Consider the following 25,781-nt stretch of genomic DNA (forward strand, 5'->3'; position numbering starts at 1 on the left):
ATTAAAGAAAAATATGGCAAGTTTTTTAATCTATATCAAAACATATCGTACAGAAAAATTCAGCCTTCCATACTAAATCGTGCAAAGATCATTTTCAGGATAAGGAAGATTCAAAAAATATTCTAAAAATATAAATAGTAATGGCTTTAACTACTATATCAAATATAGAATTAAAACTCTTCAGAGAAAATATATCATCTTCCAATCTACAATAATTTCCTTTTAACTCTGAGCAATTTTTTTACACTTTAGTCAGTTAATGCAATATTTTATAAATGCAAATAACTTTATTTCGAATGTATTGTTCTAACAACAATATCTAGATGATTACTATCTAGAAATGAAAAAAAAAATCGCACTAAATCTAGTAACTTTCTCAATAGTTGCTAAAATTCAACAAACACAATTATATTCTCAAGCATGTTATGGAATGGTTAATTTTAAATTTCGTAACAAACAAAACAATAGGATATAACAACGTTTCTAGAAGAAAAATATCTCTCTATTCTTCAGTCACGAATAAGCTACAAGAAATAATTCAAGTTACATTATACAAGTGATATATCGAGGCAAATAATATTAATATTCATTCCCAAGCATAGATTCGCAATTCCAACTCGTGTAGAAATTCAATTCGTGATTTTAACATTTGTCAATGCATCTTCATTTAAAAACAATTTCAGAAAAAGCAAACTAACTCCAGATTTGGCAATTCCTCAAATGAATAAACTATACTCACTTGCATAAGCTTGAGACAGTATCATAACAGCATATTGTTATCAATATAAAATCAATATTTTTCCCGGAAACTTCAAAATCTTATGTATTATCTCAAAAACCTAATCTGGGTTCGAAGGGTTCAATCGGATCTCAGGAATTGTAAACATTCATCTCAAGAATGTTGTTTTGACTTTTATGTTATCGTTGAAACAATTGGAGAAGTTCCAATGAGGACACTACTCTTCCATACTTTATCGATGTTACGGTAAATCGACGAGCGTCACATCCGCCGCTATTTCCGTGTTAGACAATCCCTGACAGACAAAAGCACTTTCCGTTTCTTCGCCATCTCTTCCTATCCTATATGTCGTCATATTTTACGACTTTTACCTAAATTACTCTCCCTCTTAAGAATAAAGATTTAATTTATTGATCTGGATCTTAAAATGACTTTCTTTTAGTAGTCGGTTAATTAATTTCAATATAACTGGTTACATTTCGGAGGATTTTAATCTAATTACTTTCAAATAAAATAGATAGATAATAAGAAATTAATGTGGTTTACTGCCAAATTTTGGAATAAATTATAGAAATTAATAAATTTTTGAGAATAAATGCATAATTTAAGGTAAATAAATGAACCCAGGTTTCAAAAAACATTATGTTTTATAGCGTCATATTTTTAAATTAAAAAGAAAAGTCATAATTGAACACCAGCAGAAACTCATCTAATCAGACTCTTTGAAATAAAGATTCAATTTATTTATCTGGCTCTTAGGAATGATTTTCTTTTAATTGTTAAATTTCAGTTTATCTATTTGCTTTTATTTACTTTCAGAACGCCTTTAATCAAATTTCCTTTTGGTCTGCTAGTAAGGAATGAATGTGATTAATTGTCCAGTTTTGGAATAAATTATAGAAATTAATGAATTTTTGAAAAATAAATAAATAATTTGAGGGAAAATAGATGAATACAGGTTTCACAAAACTGTATGTTTTGCATAACATCATATTTCTAAATTAAAAAGCAAAGTCATCACTGAACACAAGCCGAAATTTAATTTATCAGATTCTTTAAATTATAAATTTATTGATCTGACTCTTGCAAATGACTTTCTTTTAATGCTCTCTTAAATTCCAGTTTATCTATTTGACTTTATGCTTTATATAGAGTTATATTTTTAAATTGAAAAGCAAAGTTATAATTGAACACAAGCCGAAATTCCACTAATCAGATACTTTAGAATAAAGATTCAATTTATTGATTTGGTTCTTACAAAATGACTTTCTTTTAATATTCCGTTAAATTTCAGTTCATCTATTTGCTATTATGAATTATATAGGGTCATATTATTAAATTAAAAATACAAAATTATCATTGAAAACGCAATCAAAAATTCAACTAATCAAACTCTTTAGAATAAAGATTCAGTTTATTGATCTGGCTTTTACAAATGACTTTTTATTAATATTCTGTTAAATTTCAGTTTATCTATTTCCCTTTATTTACTCTTAGGAGCCTTTGAATCTAATTTTTTAGAGAATAAACACAAAGATATATTTATATAATTTATTAACATTTTAGCATATATGAAAATAAAAATGTAAATACTATTGATGATATAATTTTTTAAATATATTTTTACTAATATAATTAATTTAAACAATGGCAAGTAGAATTTATTTTATAAATTCGAAGAAATGTTCTTTTTATGCTAAAATAATTATTTAATTTTTTTTAAAAAGTTAATATACAGTGTTTTTAAAACGGACTAAAAAGTATAAAATAATCTTCGACCCAAACTTTTTATTACAGATGTATTATGACAGATTTACAGATTCTTGGCATAGATTATAGATGCTTGTTTATATGTATCAGATTTAAATCTTTTGTATTAGGTAATTTCTTTTCTTTCGTTTTATTCAAATTGCCACAAAAGAAATTACCCTGCATTAAAATACAATTAAAAAGCCATTCTTTAAATGAAATAAAAGAATACATCAAATTTAAATCATTTGTATTACTTATTTTTTTTATAAATTCCCTCAAAACTCCGAAAGACTTTAGCTTGCTTTAAGACCCAGATTGAATTACAGCTGCTGAAATTGTGGTTCAGCTGCCTCCAAGAGTAAAGTTCGCAGACTCCATCTAACAAAACAGATGCACGTGCTGCAAACGTCAAAAGCGACCTTATGAAAATGACTTCTTTCAGCTGGCATCCAGCCCTGTCATACGAAATCGTATGACAAACGAGATGTTAATTTAAGAACAGCTATCCTCTCTTCCTGTGTACTCATACTTTCATAGACCATGAGAAAGTAAATAGTTGTACGCTCGCCCAAAAGGGAAAGGGGTATGTTGTTGCTTGTCATCCTTTCATAGGTGATAAGTTCTAGAAGGAAAACCGTTTAATTTCATAATCTGCTTGAATTGGAAGCATTCCAGAATGTACCACATTCAAACACTTGAAACTATTTTCCACGTGTGTAAACAGAATCATTAAGCTGAATTCGATATTTCTCTTAATAAAAATAATATGCTAAAAGAAATTGTACCCGCAATTCTTTCTGATTTTAAAGAAACAATTTGCAGAGATTTATGAAAATTAAAAGATGAATTTGTATTTGATCAGTTTAGTTAGAAGGCTTTCATATATTCAATATTCTATCGTTTCATAAAAAGGTGTTTTGTGTCATGGTTTGGATCATTACAGTAACTGATCACATTTTACATTAAAAATATTGGGGAAATTTCGACAGGGAAAACAAAAGATTATGAAAATAATAAATGTTATGCATAAGCTCAACATCATTTAATGCGTTAAATGTTATCAAATTAATTGTTTTTTTATTTCTTGCTATTAAATGTATTACGACTGAAAATTGGGGATCTGTTTTTTTTTCTTTGATTAAATAAGCAGAAAATTAATGAAAATTTCAAAAATTTTCAAAATATTATACACATTGTTTGAAAGTAATTATGATTTTAAGAAAAGTGTCAGTACATTACAGAATTAAATAAATAACTCATAGCATTATTAATGCACTGACAATCGCTTTAAAACTTATATTTATTAAATATTTTCAAGTTCTGATAAACCCATATCATTAAAATTTTAAAGTGTTCAGTTTTTTCCTTTCTTTAAAATTTTAAACAAAAAAAAATCTGCCCTGAACTTACTAAAAAAATTTATTGATCTTGATGAAATGATTTCCATCGATATCTGAAACTAATTAATTTGATTTTAAAATATAAAGGTGATTTTAATCTCTAGTAAGAATATTGTAGAGTGATAATGATAGACTTTCTGGTGAATATTTATCTTATTTCTAAAATCTATTCTCAATTATATAGCAGCAATAAGGTATACACAGGAAAATTTAATTAACAGCATCGCAACGAGCATGAGTATAGATTCAGTCACCAAAACAAGTAAAAATATACTTACAAATATTATTTTATTAAAATTAAAGAAGCATTTTATATAGAAATAAAGTTAGTATCACTAAAAAAACTCTCTTAATTTTAAAACGATGTAAAAATGTTTTCTACGTAGTAATATACTTATAAGTTACTGAGAAAAAACACTAACGTTTTGATTAAATTTAAATTTTGAGAAACCTTTTATAGGATGCACCAATTAATCAAGAATTGATTATGTGCTAAATTTGATATTTCTGCATTCTTGTTATCTCTAGATGAATGGTTATAAAATATTTTTATCACGCAGGAATTACCACACATGTGGTAATTTACAGAAAGTATGCCAGCTTATAAACATTATTCACAAGTCGGCATAGAAAACAATAGGATACAAAATGGGTTCGTGTCCTTTTCTATCTCTATCATTCAGAACATTCTTCATTACATTCTTCTTTTCTTTGGCAGAGGCATCGCAGCAAAGACACCTTTTAATTACAGATACCGCAGCAAATAATAAAATACGAAAACGAGAAACTGAAAATAACTACCGTCTAGTTGTGATGAGACGGCGAATGTGACGCAAGAACGACGCAATATTAGACGAGTCTATTCTGATAAATTAGGAGGTGATCTCGAATTAAAACATGCTAAATTTGACTGCGCCTCGTTCCTATATAACACCCGAATAAAGATATATCAATAGTGAGAAGTGAAGAAAAAATGCTCCTCAGCATATATACTCGCCTATCTAAGGTCGAACGTCAAGCATCAACTTGTTAGAGCGACTCTATACAGAAAATTTCAGGCTATTATGTTCTAACATCGACTTTGATGGATATGCACTTGTATTATGATCATCAAACCATCAAACTAAAAACTGATCAATACTACCTATATATCTTTACACTATTAAAGTATAATGAAAAAGTTTTTTTATCAATACCAGTGTGGTTCCAAAATAAAAGTTAATTTGGGCATAAATGACCAAAATTGATTGAAGCACATATTTAATATTAATATTTTGCGTTAATTATATTGGTAAAATAAATTACAAAATTTAGCAGAAAGGACTTCAAAAAATAATTTTTTAAAGAAATTCATAAAAATGTATATTATAGTATATTATTAATATAAAGAATTAAAATAGTTATCATCAAAGTCAACATAGCAGGTAATCTAATTCGCTCCGAGTTTGAAACTGTTGCATTTTTATACTTGTTGCTAATGCAATATTTAGATGTCCCTAAAATATCTTTGCATACTATAAAAGCTATGCAAATAAAGCCAATTTAGAGAGATTTTGATTAGAGATGTTTAAAATGAATTTCTGGAGACATCAGTTTTTGCTTGTAAATGTAATCTATATTTATTTTCAAAACATTTAAAATTTTTAAATCAATAAAATTTTTGAATTCGGTTTGAAACTAAGATATTAAAACCTAACATAGAATTCCATTAGTATTTTGACCATAAAATTAGGAGGACTTAAAAATGAATCCGTGATTCGCACAGGAAATTATTATCTTTTTTCAGAAATTTCGAAGCAATTTTCCAACAAAAAGAAAAAGAAGTGTCTCAGTAAAAGAAATGTTTGAATAAATACCAAAACTAAAAAAATAATTGAGATAATACTTAAAAAGACGTACTCAAAATTCGTTTTCATTGATATAAAAAATCAAATTACATTACTTCTATCTTTTATTAACTAAATTATTCGTAATATATATTACCGCCATTGATTATTTTTCAATGACGGGCCACACTTTTCGATAGCACAATTATAATCTATAAAACTTAATCGAAGACTGAAGATCTGAGAAATGCTTTTTAAATAAAGCTGAAAAAATCTCAGAAATATCACGATCTTTATCGATTTGTAATTTCCAATGAACTTATAAATATTATTAACGAAAATAATAAACATTATTAATTCACATATTAGTAAATTATTAATTCACATATTAGTAAATTATTAATTCACATATTAGTAAATTATTAATTCACAAATTCACATTTATTCATTATTAATTCACAAATTAATTAAATTCATTTAACTTTTATACAAAATTGCACAATAATGTATAAAATTATTTCTACATATTTTGGTAAAAATAAATACCTACATGCTATTCTGATATGTGGCGCATTTAGTAGTCTAGCAAATAGGGAAGTCAATTATTTCACAGCATTAAAATTAGTTAGAAGGAAAACGACGAATAGCGTAGTAAAAAAACAGGCGGAAATTTAATATTTTTAATTTTTTTCCTGTTGACCAAAGTAGCAGTTTGAGTCTTCTTACATTAATTTCATTCCTCAATATTTATTATTACATTTCATTTTTAAAATTGATAATTAATTGTTATATTAATAAAATTTCAAAAAATGAAGAACCCAAAAATATTATTATGCTTCCATTAAAATTGCATATATATTTTTATTTCAAACTTTCTAACAGTAATTTATATGATTCTAAGTATCTATGGTGCCAGCATATTGAAAAATTAGCATTGTGCATTAGCAAAACAAATGAGTTAAAATCGCCGTCCATGGATACATGTAATCTATAAACGAATATCTTTATAGAATAGGAAACATTCAATATAATAATTAAAAAAATCACAACTTAATTTTAAATTTATAATTATATATAAACATTAACAGCAATCAATAAATATAAAATAGATTCTCCTTATATATATATATATAAAATCACCTAACTAAATACAAATGAAAGTACTCGAGAACCAAAACCTTTCCTACTTCAAGGCAAAATTCAGGGAAGCTAGAATACATGAATTTTACAAATAATTGTCAACCTCATTGGAAAACACTGAAAAATTGTCATGTGAATTTATTTGTATACTTAGTAGTACTTGTTGATACCTGCAATTATATTCACTAACGAAAGAAAATAATTGTCCTGTCGTATCTAGAATTGTTGATATTCATCTTGAATCAGTTTTGAAATGACTTACTTAGGACAACATATCCCTCGTAGTAAGAAAGATGATATACAGAAAATATGAAAAGAAAGTATTAACCGAAGATAGTATAAGATGATAGATAGAAAATAAGTAAAAAAGTATTAACCTTACGCGCCCTTTGTTCTTTTTCATAAGTTATTTCGGAAACAGTAAAAATTGATTTAGGCTCGTATGAGTTTGTGACTTATTCATTAGGTCCATTCAAGCATTTGAGTTTGACCTTCTTGATGTATAGTTGCAATATTAAACAAACTTAGTAGTTTTTTTCGCTGATAGGAGGAAATACAGTAACAGTTAATAATAAAACGTCAGACTTTTCGGTAATACAATTAAAATGGTATTATGGTTCAAAGAAAGTTGTTATGTGCAAGAAAACTTCAATTTTAAGTGCTAATTAAGCATTTATTTTGTTAATATAAATTTATTTCTATAATGTCAATTAATAAATTTATTCATAATATAAGGATAAAAATAACGTAAACGGGGAGGGATGGTACTTTGATATTTTTAATGATAATTCTATAAAATTATTTTATCCACTGTCGATATGATTATTTCTTTGATCAATATTTAGTAGGATTAAAAGCTTATTTAACGAACAATTTTAGCGAACATATTTCCTACATAATACTTCAGTGAAATATTAAAAATTATTTGATATATTTTCCTTAGCTTCATGATGCATTACATATTTTAAAAAGTTTATGATTTCATTTAATCTATTGCAAAAAAAAATGATAATTGTTAAAAAACAAGTGAACTAATTGCTTTATAATATAAATCTTTGATTGCTCAAACATTCATTTAAACTATTGTTTTAAAAATATGATATGAAAAATAAACTAAAATAAATGAAAATTATAAAAACTTGTATAAAATATAAAAAATTGTTCAGATCAAGCTCAAATTAATTCCATGGTAGAGTTAGCCTAAATGTGAATTTAATAAATGTGAACAAAACTACCATCTCAGAAAAATGTCTTAGTTAAAGATTATAACCAAATTAGAAATAAATATTAAGTTAATAGTCAAAGAATCAAAAAGAAAGATTAACTGAATCCGGCCCGATTTCTAATTTGGTTAAGTTCATTTGTGTTTTAGTTGCAGCAGCATTAGCGCTCTCTAAATACAATGTATATTTTATATTTTATTATTATATAGATTCAGAAAAATTATATAGGTGTTTTTGCACATTGTTTACTTATGGATTGATAGTTTCTTAAAGATTATAAATCATTCTAACAATGAAACATAAAAGTAAGTCGTAAATTAAATGAATTATTTTAACGAAGAAAGAGATACCGCGATATAAAAAAAATCATTTAAATGCTAAGAGATGATATCATAAAAAGAAAAGCTAAGCCCAAATTCATAAAAATACTAAAATAATAATTCATAAAAATATTTTTTTTTCACAATTAAAAAAAAAAAACTTTGGCATTTTGCCAATGTGAAAATATCAGAGCACTAAAAGCATTGTAACTTTTTACAACCATGTAAAAAAAAATGTATATATGGGATTTATGATATATTTAGTATTTAAAGGGCAAAAAATAGGTTATCCCCCCCAACATCCAAATTATAAAGGTATGCGTTCAAAATCAATAACATTTTTTAAAAAAAAACTGCAAAACGTGATTAATGACGTATTTTTTTAAGAAAAACTCTATCGAATTGAAATTATTAGTAGAAAATACAGAAAATATAAATAATACTGAAACCAGAAGAAGATACATAATACTGGAAATTATTTGTTTGTTTAAGCTTTTATTTTTGATTGACCTTTAAATCTGGAACGTAGAATATATACAGAATAATTTTTCATTAAAATTTAGTTCTCAAAAAATTATTTTTTAGCAGGCAAAGATAATGATAAATATTTATATAAAGGATAATTTAATCAGCTTTTAAAAAAATCTTGCATATATTTTCTAAAAAGCTGCGGATATTAACAGAATGAAGGTAAAAATTTCTGATTTTTTGCCCTTATTTTTTTATCGGTTTATAATAGATATTCTATAAACCTAAAATTTAATAAAAACAAATGAAATAGAGATGTATTTATATAAATGACGTATCTTTTTTTTTAATGTGGTCCAGTTTTAAATTATTATATTTATTGTATGTATTGTGTGTGCGTGTATATATATATATATATATATATATATATATATATATATATATATATATATATATATATATATATATATATATATATATATATATATATATATATATATATATATATATATATATATATATATATATATTTCTTATACAATACTAGGTGTTGCTATAACAAAAATTAAATTTAAGTTACGAATAATTAATGTCAATTACCATGATATAGCAAACTGATGTTTAATCAAAAGCTCTCAGTTTAATAATTATATGAAAATTATCGTAGCATAATTGTTCAAATTTCCAAAATATTGAAATTGTTTTTGTCATAATTTACGGGTGCACATGCAAAAATTTAAAATGATATTAGAAATTCATAAAGTATATATACGTATAAAATTGTTAAGGGTTTTTTTTATGTCATTTATTGAAGAATTTTCCCTGTCGGGAGTTTTCATATCCCACTGCCATTCAGAAATATCTAGAAGCTGAACCAAAACATGACCTACATATAGGTCATGCATTTGTATACAAACAAATCACTGGTCCCTTACCGAAAATGCCTGAAGCATCTTTTCCCATGAGTCCTGCTTTTTCCATGGGACTGTAAGGAGGAGATATTTGTGGAGGTGAGGCACAGACCCCTACATCTCCGTTTTCCCCTCGCATCCCAGGGTGGGAGGACGACGACACGAGCTGCTCCTGCTCCTCCTCATCATCTAGGCTGGACATCCTCCAATGCTGATCTATCTTGAGCGGCGGCCTGTCAATCACCAAGTGAGAAGTCGGTAGTCCGAAGCAAGGCGACACACAGCCACTGTCTCCTGGTGACCCCTGTGTCGATCGCGGGCTCCACAGGTTGGTGCTCAATTGGCGAGCTAGTGCCTCCGCTCTGAGGCGACAACTCGCCAGGTTAAGGCTACACGACATAGCCAAGTGATCTCGGAAGCCCAGGACGGGCATGAAAAGGTGGAGTCTAAAATTAGAAGCGCGCTATAATTCTTTCTTGTTCTCAAGGTTGAGAGGCACGGAGGCAAGAGTTGGTTGTTTACGATTGTCGCCGGTACTGCTTCCGACTTCGCAGCGGCATCGCGCTCTTCGCCTGATCGTCGTTTGATCTGCCTCGTGTGACCGCCAAACGTCCTTGGATGGGCACAGAGCGCCATCTGTGGGAGATGCGCGATGGTTTCGTTTTCATCGAGCCGGCCGGCGTGTGTTATGGCTCCCCTCCCAACAATGAATTTTGGGGTGAGGAGGGCATTAAAGTAGGACACTAAAAAGTTTGAAATATTTATTGATAATTTGAATAGCATTTTGCTCAGACTATTATTTTAAAATCGCTCTTGCAGCACGATGAAGCCGATTTCAGCTTCGTTCAAAGGATTGTTATTATTTACTTTTCATTAATTGTCGAAAGTGAAAATCTACCAACTCAGTGACTTTTTTCTAAATCTAATCTTGTCTGAATTCGAAACTTTTTCAAATTGATTGATCCTGTTTCGAATTTCGGCCACCAGAGCGATTTCATATACCCTGAACGTTATCCTTAATGGATGCCATGAAAGAAAAACATTAATGCGTATGTGTCTCTTTTCAAAGCTAGATATGAGATTTCAAAACAATAATATTCCGGAAGCTTCTGTTTCAAGAATCTTCCCTTCTTTTATGAAAATCAGTATGCAAAAAAGTGCATTTTAAAACAATTTTCTGACGCATTTATGTATTACATGATTTTTTATATATGCTGCCGAATCTTCCTGGGACTGTCACGAACCATCTCTGATCCGTAAACCACCGATTGGGAACCACTGATTTAGACGGAGAACTTAAAAAAAAGATCACATTATCTCAAATTTCTCTTTAAGTGCATTTTTTACTTTCTCATATCGAAATATAGAAGAAATATAGTAATTGTCAAAAAATTCGAACTCAAGATTTTGACGAATCTCCACGTTTTAGCTCTCCTTGAGTTTTAGATACGTTTTTGGAAAATGCTCGTCTGTCTATGACAAAGATAGCTCACAAAAAGTTCTGAGCTAGACGGATGAAATTTGGTATATTGTCTTTACCCAAATTTTCAGATTTCTATCAAATTGTGAGCAAAATCCGCTCAGAGGAAGCCTGGCTGTCCGGCTGTTTGAATATAATTTAATACGCTGACTACAAAACGAAGAGAGTTAGATTGGTAAAATTCAGCACATACATTTAACATCTATAATGAAGACATCTGTCAAATTTTTAGTCAAATCCAATAACGGATTGACCATCTGTCTCTCTATACTTTCGGAAACATGTAAACGCGATAATTTAAAAACGCAATTACTTAAATATATCAAATTAGGTATGTGATTGTGTGATTGAAATAGTAATTCTTTGTCAAATCTTTGTTTCAATTGGTTGAATAAAACGCGCCTAAAACTCAAATTCGATTTTCACATACTATTAACCGCATGTCAGGGAGAAATCGCTAAAAAAATCTCGCCAAGGATCACATAACAGAGTCAGTAAAAATGCTAAATTTATGCCAAAAGTTAATATTTCATAATTATTGTACGGCAGTGCAATGCAAGGCGTTCATTAGGATCACCTTTTAATTAGAATATTTGCTAGAAAGTTTTAGGGAAACCACGTCCGCTGGTTATATTTATAAAGCAATGCTTAATAATTCTTCTAATAATAATTTATCATAATTCAGTTTCCAAGACTAACCTTCTATAATCATGGCAGTGAGACTCATCATAAACTTCATATAGTGGTCAGGGTTATTTAACATGATAATGTTTTTAAGTTGGCATTCTGCCCGCAAATTGCGTGATGTAGAAAATCAGTGCACACAGAATCGAGTGGTTCCTGTTTCCAACAAGCTGAATTAATGAACATATTAACAAGCGCTATTGGATCACGTCGTTCCCTTTATTATTTTTGTACAATGTTTATTTATTCTATAATTTTTTGTAATTAATTTCTTTTTCAAGTTCTCAGAAATTTTTATTTTAAAGCTTATTTATTTATTTTGATATTTAGAAGAAAAAAATATTTAGATTTAAATGATTATCTCGCATCAAAGCTCAGTTCATTGTGTAATTACTTAGTGCGAGAATTTTTTAACATAACGTGTATGTGCTGGAAAGGAAATAATAATGAAAAAGAATGAAAATAATGAAATAAAATATGAAAAATAATATAAAACACGGTATTTTTCTTGCTAATTCTTCGAATCAGTAGAAAAACGTTTGAATTAGATATTGATTCAGTTAATCACTCTCAAATTCCAGAACATCGTTAGGGCTGTTTTAAAATAATTAACTCCTTGAAAAAGAAAGCTAAATGCACATTCAGAAAGCGCCACCTGCTGTTGAAAGTCATTAAATGCAGGCAATTCAATCATAGTTGTGAAGAATTGGGAGCATGCGTGTCCATGCTCCCAACTAAAACTATTAAAACTTTTATTAATAGTTAAAAATTAGAGCAAATTTTTGCCTTTTGTGCGTAAGTGTTTGAATGAAATAAATTTGAATATTTATAAAAGACAACTTTTTGTCTTAAAAATTATTTTAGAATAAGAATTTAAAATTCCAAAATTCATTGCAAATTTTCGGAATTCAACAAAAAATATTTATTAGAATAGGGCGAGTAAAAATGGACACGGAAAGTCAGATGTGAAGTACTAAAACTTGTTTTCAATATTATATAAAAATGTCATATCTCAAATGTGCCGAAATATTTTATTTATGCAAGACGCATTAGTTATTAACATCTGCTCTCAGATTGTTATATGCTGCATGCGACTGTTGTTTATTGCAATAAAATACCATGTCACATGCGGTTTTCAGCTATTACATAAATATTTCTTAAGTTTCGCTGTAGGTTTTACTATAATTTTCCATAATTAAAAGGCCCATTCATATGAACCCTTCAAAAATTTCAAAAATAGCACAATTTGTATCACAAATGTCTAATTTTTTTTTTCTATTTGTTCCCAACCATTACTTATTAGTTTGAACCAAGTATACAACAGACGATAAAAATGAGCTGTTTTATCATTGCTTATGAAAACTTAAGAAAAAAATTTCAACATTTTCCAGAAATAATATAAATTATACTGTTTTAAGGGATCCATTTGGACTATATAATGGAAATTACACTAGATTTACTCTGAAAAGCTTGGGAGAAAAAGATTTAGTTATATATGTAATTAATTCTATTCTAACATTTCTGAAAAGAATAAGCCATCATTCCAAAAAAACATTAAAGGTCTTTTATTGTAATCTTCACATGGTCTTTAAACGGTAAAAGCTTTTAGTTTAATATTTTCGATGCTATTTTCGAAGATTCTGGTTCATGGCCATTTGGGAATATAGAACGAAAAAGTGTGCTTATCACTGCCGAACCTCAAATATTTAAAAAGACAAATCAAATCAATGATAAGGCTTTCTATAACTTAGAAACAGAGAATACATTTAATTATAAAAGTGTTATATTTATTCAGTATTTAGAAGAAATTCCAAAACATTGCACGTTGAATCTTGTTTTATTTCATCTAATAGATTAAATGTTAAACGACTCGCGTTATTTTGTGAATACCTTCAGTATAATTTGAATACGGGGACACATCTTTGTCTGTTTCTAAGAAGATAGTCACATTTTTTTATTAATACATATTCAGCTCTAGGGCAACCATAATTTTTCAAAGGAAAAAAAATTTGGACAACTTTGAAATAGGGTATACCTTTAGTTGTGAAAATATATATTCGGTATTTAAAAATTCGATAAACCCTTCGGAAACAGATGTTCAATCTGGGACAATGAAACTTATAGCAATTTTATTTTGAAAAGTGCATATAAAAAGATTTGTATTTATATTTAGAAATCGAAACCGTATGTTACATTGTGCGCGAATATGTTGAATTTTGTTATTTGTTTTATTTCATACAATAAATTAAGCATTAAAGGACTCGCGTTATTTTATAGCTATCCTGACCATAATTCGAACACGAGGGCACTTCATACAGTAATACATCTATGCCTTTTTCTAAGATAAGACACATTTTTTATTAACACATATTCAGTTCTAGGGCTACCATAATTTCGGAAAATTTCCAGCCATTTTTATAGACTGTTTCTGCACCATTCTTTTCATCTAGTCAGCAACCCTTCAATATAAATGCTGACGTTCAGACATTGAATATAAATAATCTTGCGCTCAATTCATTCAATGTGGTGCTGTCACCGCATTGTTTGGAATAAGAAGTGATAGGTTATCGCAACTCTCTAGATTTACGACGCGTTAGTGGAACGCGTTCCTGCATTGGAAACCACTAGGGAAATATCTTTTATGGCAGAACAGAGCAGCACCATCTTGGCGATTTTTTTTTTCCCCCTTTCCATCCTAGAGAGTGGAAGTCACCTTCGAAGTCGCTATCGGCACATAAAACGGAGAAGGTCAGAGAGAAATTGGAAAAGACGCAGACCGAAAAACTTTTATTCAGACGAAACATTTTCCCTCCAGACGCATTCTAAAAGAAAAAGTACTCATTTCGTATTCGTGGATTGGTATCGGCAGAGAAGATGTTTACCCTACTATTAACCAAACGAATTGTAGTATGTGTGGAGAGGAAGAGGAAATACCAGTTAATGGGTCTGAGATCTTTGTGTATTTGCATTTCCCTCTAACTTTTTTATTCCGTTTGGCATTTAAGATAATTTCGGGAAGAATTCTTGTAGAAACTTTCCTAAAGTAAAATACCTTAATGGTAGGAACTACATAAAACGCAGAAAATTTCAATATTCATAGTCAGTCAACATTCACTCCGAGAGAATGGAGAAGTAAAAGGAGGGTAAAAATTCCCATAGCCCACAGCGAAAAGAAGGGGGTCATCACAAAAATATGGGAAATATACTTATTTCTTATTTAAGAAAGTGTTTCATTTTCCTTATTTATAGAGCCAGTAAAATGTCAACCTATATTTTTACATTTATTTTCTGTATAAAACCCACAATTCTCGTTACAGTACTCATAGCCCACAGCGAAAAGAAGGGGGTCATCACAAAAATATGGGAAATATACTTATATCTTATTTAAGAAAGTGTTTCATTTTCCTTATTTATAGAGCCAGTTAAGTGTCAACCTATATTTTTACATTTATTTTCTGTATAAAACCCACAATTCTCGTTACAGTACTCATAGCCCACAGCGAAAAGAAGGGGGTCATCACAAAAATATGGGAAATATACTTATTTCTTATTTAAGAAAGTGTTTCATTTTCCTTATTTATAGAGCCAGTTAAGTGTCAACCTATATTTTTACATTTATTTTCTGTATAAAACCCACAATTCTCGTTACAGTACTCATAGCCCACAGCGAAAAGAAGGGGGTCATCACAAAAATATGGGAAATATACTTATTTCTTATTTAAGAAAGTGTTTCATTTTCCTTATTTATAGAGCCAGTTAAGTGTCAACCTATATTTTTACATTTATTTTCTGTATAAAACCCACAATTCTCGTTACAGTAATTAATCTAAATTACGTGGAAACTCTCTATATTTCACATATAGTATTTCCCTAGGTTCAACCTAAATTTGTTTTGAAGGAGGGAAAGGATTATTTCTGTTATTTGATCCCGAAGTCTAGTCCATCTCCCCTATTAGCGAACCAGTGCATAGTTTGAAATCCCATGTGTATATTAATTGTATGCTATTTCGCTATAAAATGAAAGATCATGCGATTGATTACTTTGTAAGGTTCGACAGTATTTGTTTTGCCGAGACAGTAAGAACTCTGAGAAACAAAAAACTACGTCAGAATACTTTTTTAAAATTTATTTACAGCGAAAATTTCCTTCTTATAAATTTTATAATCTTGTTAATAAATATTTTGTAAACCCTAATGCTTTCCATTTGTCTTTTAATATTTTCAAGGTTTATTGTCTTCAATTTTTAAACTCATAAATAATTGATGTCTTTCTTTGTTTGCTGATTATATTGTTCTTCAGTGTATAAATATTTTTCATGTACTTATTTTCTGTTTCATTTTTATTTATTTTGATTTAAGTTTATTTTGTGCCATTCGGTAATGTTATTGAATATTCTCTGACGCACATTCTCAAATAAATAAATAAAAGAAACCAAGCTTTAAAAAATCAATATAATTTGAAAATCATATATATTTTGTTACAAAGCATAATGTTGACTGTTTATTGTATCAAATTAATAATCATATTATATCAAATTAAGCAATTAACTAATTTGCTTTCTTTAATGAGATTCCCTTTTTCTATGAAGCGAGCTCTTGGCATTGGGACTGGAATATCACGAGTTCGAATCCCCAGTTTATGGAATATCCACCCAGTTTACTGACTTAACGCATCCGGCGAAAGTCAAGCCCTGTATTTAATGAGAAAGATACTAATTCAAGTGTTTTACTTGTCATCTGAACATGATTTCAATTTACAAAATACTTCGTAAAAATGCTGTCGAATAACCCCAAAACGGGAAGTCAATTTAACTAACTTGAAGATACATTTAATCATTTCTTTTTGATTTACTAGTACATTTGCAGCCAACAAGTAATATTTCACTAGTCTCTTAAGATGAAAATATCAATGAAAAAAAAGCTAAGACATTTCCCTCTCTTTCGTTCAAATTATTCGAAAATAAAATTTAGTTTTATTTTGACTACGAATGAGATTACACATTCTTGCCTGCCCTCATTAGGTGACCTGGTGGTTAGGTACTTGGTGGGCCGAAAGATTTCGCACTCAAAACTCGATTCCATTGAAAAAATAATGTATAAACATTTTTCTTTAAATCCGTTGGGGTCAAATGTCCATCCACTGATATGGCAGGGAATTTTTGTAAAGTCCTCGTTAGAGACTTCACCAGGCCATAAAACTGGGAAATATTGATTGTTATGTTATGAACGTCCTGAAGCGGCACTCTTATTACTACAAACAAGGACATTAAAAAAGCTAGTCCAAACCATCTCGAATCAGAATTAAATATATACATGCGATATCGCCAGAATAATGATGATAAATTTCATTCTTCTAGCCCCTTTCATTTTTGAAGTAGGTGTTGTCTGACAAATAGTAAAATTCTTTTTTTTTTTTATTTTATTTTATTCATTTGTTGTTGTTTTTTATTTATTTGATGGAGTGGAGGACTCAATGAAATTTAAAATTATGGCGATTCGTCAAAATCGTGAGTTCGAATTTTTTTACTATCGCAATATTTTATGTCTTCTATAATTAAGAAAAAATAGCATTGAAGATAAATTGAGGCATTATCCACACTTACAAATGTTTCTTAAAATTCGAAAATGTTAAAATATTCTTAAATAATTTATGTACTTCTATTACTCCATGATGATTTCTTTTTCATTTCATAAGAATGTTTTTATTTTCACGATCAAAACATTTTTAAACAAGGAGTTTAATACTATTTTATATGTACTGCGCAGTTACGTTTGCCATGTGATTGAGACGTGTTTTGTCACAGTCACTTGACAATCACATATCATCCAACATTTAATATACATTTTCTTTAAGTTACATGTCACTTCCTTTCTCTTGCTGTCAAATGTGCAATGGATTCTAGATTTTACTGGCACAACTTAGCAGATATAAATTATAAAGGAAAAATGAATTCAATGAATAATTCATTACATTTGATTCTAGTATTGTTAATTGTATTTCGTAACAATTATTATTTTTATCTGTTATTATACACTGACTACTGATTGGTATTCCATTACACAATTATTACTATCTTCTGATGTAATCATGTTCTGATTATTGATTATTTCTGTTCCTAAATTAGAAACATTTAGATTTAGTCAGAGAATATTATAAGATTCCAGTAACGCACATAAATCCATCATAACTTTAAAGATTGTAAACTGTTGAAAAGTCGAACAATCTGGCTGTCATTTTTATTGGATTGATACAATTCGTTATCTTTTTCAGAGTAAAGCTTAAAACGTATAGAAGTTATCTTTGATTTAGATAACGTATTGCACTTGATTCCTTTGATCTTTTATGTAATATTTCATTATATAAGATGCGGGCACTTTTTTGTTCAGACTGAACGTAATCCTAACTATTCTCTTCTAACTTTGATATAAATTTTGGGAATTTTCTGTAAACAGATGGTTTTAGCTAATACTGAAATGCAAATAAAAGAAATGCAGATGATCATATTTCAGTATCAAATCTATCTGTCTGTGTGTGCGTGTGAGTGAGTGTACAAGCGAGTGAGAGAGAACAAAGTATAATTTATTTGCATATTCGACAAAAATATTATTCGTTTTTCCTTGATTTCTTATTCTACTACTTACATTTATATATAAATATACGCGCGCGCGCGCGCGTGTGTGTGTGTGTGTGTGTGTGTGTGTGTGTGTGTGTGTGTGTGTGTGTGTGTGTGTGTGTGTGTGTATGTGTGCTCGCAAAATATTGTAAACATAATTTTGTAGAGTAGATTCGAAAGGAAGACACTTTTGAAATTAACTTCACATTATTTTACTACGGAAAACATAATTTGCACATATGGTCGAAGTTGGAACGCGCTGCTTCGCACGAGGAGATGAGAGCAAAGAGACAGAAATTTTTCCCTTCGGAGATTTTACTAAAAGATTTCGATAGGGATCTCCTCAACAGATCAGAAATACCCAGGAAAGGAAATTTACTATATTCTTCAAACATCTATTCGGACCATTGTATTAATGATGAATATTTTGCCTTTACAGAATTTAGTAAATGCTAGCAAAAGGTTTTGATTCGTCACTGTTTCTTATTCGGTGCTAGTCGCTCTGGCAACCAGCTGGTTCGTCAGTTATATTGACTATATCTAACTTCAGATAAATCGTTTAGATATTACCTCATGTCTCAGACTCTACCAAATTAACAAACTTTAAGATCCATGCTATTTTAATTGTCTTACTTAAGTTCTGTTTATTAAGTTCATAGACCTTTCTGAGGGAAACCAGTCCCATGACATCATTGCACTACTGAAAATGTAATTCTTTGGTTCATCTGTAATCTAACTTTCGTGGTACCATAACTTCACTTTTTTACTTGTCTTGTAAGCTATTCAGATATTAAAGAAAATCTTCCTTTTTTAGCTCTTAACAATAAAAGAAAATCACATATTCGATGAAACAATGAAAACGGTTAGAATTTGAGGCAAATATGTAATATATTGTAAAAAAATTAGACAAAAAATATTTTTAAAAATTGTATGACTATTTATTTAGTTTCACTTAAAAGATATTTCTTTAAATTTTGGAGCGGTATAAAATTTATTTTTGTCCAATAATATTTTCGGAAGTTAATGCAGAAAACATCAAAATCCAATTATATTTTTAATTCATTAAAATAAAAACTTCAAAAAATCTCTCCTAGGTGCACATGTCTACTTTCTTAGTTGTAGGTCAAACTGTCTGGCCTGTAGAACACCTACAACACACACACACATTCATCTTTATTATAAGTAGCGAAAGAGATAGAGAAAATATATAAACTACGATTCAAATTTAATGTAGTTTCTCTTTTGTATATATTTTAAATATCCTTCTAATTTATAAAATTCTAAATAAAGATCCATTAATGAATTTTTAGAGTAATTTTTCTTTTAAATACTAGTTAACGCTTCGCTTTATAAAATACAAAATCTTTTTCTGGTCAAATTTGTAAAATACTTCCATTTAATTTACATTATAGCTTTGATAATTAAACAAATATCCTTGTGTAACTGAAACATTACCTATTATCTTCATAACAAGGGGAATTTTCTTCAATTGTTTCCATTTAAACTCCTCCGCTAGTCGCTGTCATTGCTTAGATTTAAAAACACCGCATACTTTCGTAGCCAAACACGTAAAATTTCCAGCAAAATTTAAAATGGTCGCCAAACAGATGCCATTTCAGATAGCGACAAAAAACGAATTTTTTTTTAATATTTAATCTTTATTTTGTACGGTTGCAGTTAAGATTTTGTGTATTGTCACATTTAACGAGTGATCGCTAGAAAAAATTGTTGGTGACTTTACCTGCTGTATCTCCTTTGTTTATTATTCTGAAATATACTGTGACGGTGACAAATTTATAGCGAAGATGCAGGCGCGTGGTTAACAGACTTAACATCAGAGATACATAAATATTTAACATGGATATAATTGTACAATAATGCGTATCTGTTAGATCCTGCAACTGAGGTTTTTTTTCCGCAACTTATATAACATTCTGATATTAATAAAAAAATATCCTTTTTGTTGTTGTAGTAGCTGTTTTGAGTTACCCTTTTAAGATTTATCAATTGATTCAATACACAGCGTCAACTCTTCAAAATGTCTTTAATTTGCGATTGGTTGTAATTCATTTGATACTAGCTTAGTTTCAATATCGAATCCAACTTCCTTGTTTTTTCATTTCAAAGTACATAACGGAACTACATTTATGTTATCAAACTTTTTAATCTCATCTGCATTTGCACAAAGTTTGACAGCTAAAAATTATAAATAAATCATTTGCACAAGTTTTATTTATTAAAATTATAATAATATACGCCCAGCTGCGCTTCCAGCTGACTGAGTGGCAATATGATGAAAAGAAAAAAGAACTTGTTATTCAAACCTTTATTCCGGAACAATGATACATATCATAATAATATTTTATTAGTTCATTATATTTTAGAATTATCTTACTCATATTCCCATTGTTGGACATACAGACGGATTTTTTTCAAATTTTAAAGAAGTCTACAATTTTAATTTGAAAATAGCAGACCAAATTTCTTCCATATGGTTCACAACATTTCAGAACTTATTGTGCTCACAGATAGAAGGACATAATTCTAAAAATTATTTTTCCGGGAAGTTTTGAATTAAGTAAATTTATCGAAATCTCGAGATCAAATTTTTGTATACTTAAGGTACAAAGAGCGTAAAAGCGTTTGATTTAAATAATATGTAATGCTACAAACTAACTGCTGCGAGTACGGAATGTTTACTATATATATCTAAGGAAAATTTATTTAAGTACGAGTTTATTATGCTATTTTGATTATTTCCTGAAATCTGTACAAATAAAAAGAAAATTCATAAACAATTTTAAAAACTATAGAAGTCCAGATTATTCAAGAGATCTTCAAATTTTGCTTACAAATTCTGAAGAATAAGAAGATTTTTACTAAATGTTACATGGAAAGTTAATTAAATAATCAAATTCAATGAATTAAAACTCTCCTAGTTTTCAAATATAGAAGAAATTTTTTTGTTTTTAGTGTTATCATTTTTTAAGAAGGAGCATTGTATAAATATTTAATCATCTTATTTACTATGTCCTTTATTGAATTACTATATCTTTCCGATTCACTATTTTGAAAATCAAATTTAATTTGGACTGTGAGTAAAACAGTTAAAATTATAGCGTAGCTCTGGATCAATAAGAATTTTGCACAACTACATTAGAATTAAATTAAATTAAATACAGTTTTTAATTTTATTTAGAAAGAGAACAAAGAAAAGCTCATTTTTGAAGGACAAAACTTTGAAGAACATTTCCTGTTAAAAAAAGCCAATAAAGTATGAAAATTTATCTTTTAGCTGATTTTAAGAATCGTTTTGCATAAGCTCATGAAATTCGAAAACTATTTGGAATATTATTCCAAATAGTTATAAAATTACTTTGAATATTAAAATATTTTATATTGAATTATTTTTTATATTAAAATTAATTCTATATATTTTATATAGAATTATTTTATATCATGATTATTATATTAAAATTATTTTATATATTTTTAAAAAATTCTTTTACTGTTTATGTGAGTGTTGGCATTCCATTAAACGCTAATATTTAATATTTTGTGTATTTTATAGCTAAAATTCGTCAAGAAAATAATTTCATTTTGGCTTGGTTGGGTATATCATCAAGCAGATGCTAAAATAGGTTACTTTAAGAAAATCTACACAAATAAATAGCATGTAATTGTATTCATAATATTTCGACTTTTTATCAGAGTTTCAATGACCCTTTTTTAGTTCTGCAAATAAACAATACAAAATTGAAGATTTTGAAAAGGTAAAAATCAATATTCTTTCAAAAAAGCACTGTTGAAGGTCAATGGTCTTAATTATGAGAGATTCGGTCTCAAAATTGATTCAAGAGAATCTCTTCAATATTCCAGATTTGTATGTGAAAACAGTTGGAATTGTTTTATAAAATCAGGTTTTATTAATGACTTTTTCAGTCAAAACATTGAAAAGAACAATGAGGCATGAGAAAATCTTTTCTCTCATGATATTGGACGAAAATAATTCTCACATAAGGTCATGCGTCTATTTAAAAGTTATTGTCATCAATACGTGATATATATAAAAGATCTAGGACATAATTTAGGCAATTAGATTTTCTTATCGAATTGTTAAAAAGCACAATTTAAATTGCTGTCCACTTACAAAAGTATTGCTGTCCCAGTACAAAAGATTTGAACATGCAGTTCTACATAAAAGTAAGTATTATCTATATCCGAAAATATTTTATTCTTATATTAATTAAATCCTAATATGCATTATATATGTATGATTATTGAATATATTATATTTATGGAATAAACATATATGTACAGATCTGATTTATATGATGATATAAATAGATATACATTTAAATACTTCCATATGTATGCACCTCAATATGTATAATTCTAGATGTTTTCATCAGATTTTTTTTTTTTTGAACTTGAACACTTTGCCAAGCTAATAGAATAATTAATCTAAACAATTTTTAACTTGAAATATGTAAATGTTTGATCAATTAATTTTGATTAAAACCCTATGTTCGAAATATTATTTCATTTACTTTCCTTAACTTGCTAACTTGCATTTCTTAAGATACGTGTTTTATGATAAAACAGTGAAGCGTCATAGGAATTAAACAAATACATATTGAGGAAAGGAATTTTTATGTTTTGTTTAGAAGAAACATTTTAACATTTAACTGCAATTAAAAATAAATATAATTGAATTTTGTTATTAATATATATAAATATTAATTTTTCTGCTGTTCTTAAAACTATATAGAAATAAAATAGAAGATTCTTACTTCATTTTCAGCGAAAAAAAATCGATATCTTAATGTTTATTTAATCATTGAATTTTTAGATTATTAAAATCATTTAAAGTATATTTTTAAGCATTTACTTGTGTAGAAGAGCTCAAGACAATACTTAATCATTTTAATACAGCAAGACACACATTCAGTTGGTGGTATAGTCATATATATATATATATATATTATACCGTTACCTATCATTGGTGACCAACTGAATCTATAAAATATTGGGTATTTTTAATTTCATTAAAATCTCCTATACGTGATTTGATTGCCATTATCCCCTCAACAAATCATTTCTAAGCATCAAATTGTCATATACATTTAGCTTGCGCTGTTTTAGTAGCCTTATATTTACTTTATTTATTGTGTACATGATCATTTTAATGGATACAAATCAAATGACATAACGATGTAAATAATTACATGTAAATTTAGTTATCTTTGCCTTCTAACATCATGTTCTAATTACATGTTATCTTATTCGGCAACTTGCTTTCTTACTTCTTATATAGAATGCGTTAAAGATTACAGTGTTAAAATGATTTCTTAATTCTTTATTTTGAAAGCTAATGCAGAAATAGCTATATCCTAATAGCATTCTGATTGGTTTGCAAAATATCAAAATAAATTAGTGAAAACGTATCCAGTTGTTGAAGCTGGTGTTTTCTTTTGCAGTATGTCTGGAAAATAAAGCGAGTAAAGTTGGAATCCACTAACGACCTATCTAGGGGATAAGAGTTTTCTTCTAAAATCAAAATTTTAAAAAAATCAGAACGATGGTTAGTTAATATTGAGGAACTCTCACTTTTTGCACCATAGAAAATGGGAAGTAATGTTTTGAAATTTTTATTAAAAAATGAACGTAATTTGCGAATATTAATAGTGTATCTATGTATTATGAGCTTTCATTTAAATTCAAAATTGAAAGATTGTAGCTGTGAATTGTAGCTTTTGAAGGTATTCCCTTTAAAAGGAATGTAATAAAGTAGTATTTTGTCAGATTTTTCTTGGAAATAAAACGATTGGACAGACAAACGTTTATTAATGGCGTACTAGAGGTAGAATGCTTTTATGTAGAATAAAAATTGATGAAATCGATACAAGATTGAGACTGGGGACTTCTATCCAGGTTCTTTTTTTCCTTTAGAGAATGTAGAGTGAAGTAGTATTTTTTGATATTTAAATTGGAGCTTGTTGTAGGCGAAGGGGGGGGGGGGGAGAGAGACAATTGATGACGAATCTAGGGTGTCATAAGATTTCACAAAAAATAAAAAACGGTAAAATCGATCCAATGGTTGGTACTAGTTTAGTTTTGCCAATTATGATATGTATTATGATGTACTATTACATGATGTATTATATTATTATGATATATATTATTAAATCTTTGATAAAATTATGTGAGTATTTTATGATATACAAAGGTATTTGCACAAATTACAAATAAAGTGATATATTTTCGTTTTCTAAGCCATAGAATATAACTGCACTATGAAACGTAGAGAATTAAATTCTTAGAAAGAAAATAAAGTATTGTTAAGTATTATTATTTTTAGAGAACAAGCATCAAATAGAGAAAATAGAGACCTGGAAATATTACATAACTACGTCAACAAATCGTTGAAAAATAAATTATATGTTTTGGTTAGGTTTTAGAAAAGATAATCAAATTACCTCCTGAATGTAGCAAAATATCATCACATCATGAAGCGCAATTTCTTTCATTCTCTTTTTATTCTCTTTCTACTTTTAAATTAAATTAAATGAATTCTTTATAATCATTTACTTACATGCGCACTTTTGCTTTACTTTTAACTAATGAAATTTCAATTTAGAAAAACTAGCATTTCATTTCTGTCGAAACTAAATAATAAGTTTGAAAAAAATTATGTGTGGCAAGAATATTAGAAGTGCATTAACTAATTAATATCGATCCGGAAATAAGCTTTAAAATCCCATCGATATTATGACGGGTAGGAATATATTTTTTTCGTTTAAAACTTACAATTCAAACAAAACACCATAGTAGCTGTTTAATAATTGCAGTGAAAAATCTTAGTTAAACTACAACTTTGAACTCAAACCATTTTTGATTCATTACTAATTATGCAAAAAACTTTTTAACTGAAAAAAATGGGGAAAAGGAATTTAATGGAGTTATATTTTCAAAAAGAGAATATTTAGAAGTAATATAATAGCTTAAACTATTAAAAAAATTATAAAATACTCCTTTAAAAGTTGTTTCTTTTTTTAATTTTTATGTTCGAAAATGAGTTTGTTACGAATGAGACAGTCCTGAATTTTTATGGTTAACAAAACCTTCCGCCATTTTCTTTTAAATCGAATCTTACATATGACTCCAAAAATAGGTATTACATGGAATATCCAATAATTAAGGTGTGCCAAAATATACACAAGA

The 25,781-nt window shown here is 28.3% G+C and overlaps 1 protein-coding gene across 1 annotated transcript in view; it reads right to left on the bottom strand.

Moving 5' to 3' along the window:
* Nucleotides 1-10,358, bottom strand: part of LOC129963049 (glycogen-binding subunit 76A-like) — a 53,397-nt gene extending 43,039 nt beyond the window's left edge. The window contains exon 1 of the mRNA XM_056077071.1: nucleotides 9,804-10,358. Coding sequence (XP_055933046.1) covers nucleotides 9,804-10,212 — 409 coding nt within the window. The 5' untranslated portion in view covers nucleotides 10,213-10,358. The remainder of the gene's footprint in view (nucleotides 1-9,803) is intronic.
* Between the last annotated feature and the right edge of the window lie 15,423 nt (nucleotides 10,359-25,781).

This window comes from Argiope bruennichi, chromosome 3, assembly GCF_947563725.1.
Source record: "Argiope bruennichi chromosome 3, qqArgBrue1.1, whole genome shotgun sequence".
NCBI classification, from domain to species: domain Eukaryota; kingdom Metazoa; phylum Arthropoda; class Arachnida; order Araneae; family Araneidae; genus Argiope; species Argiope bruennichi.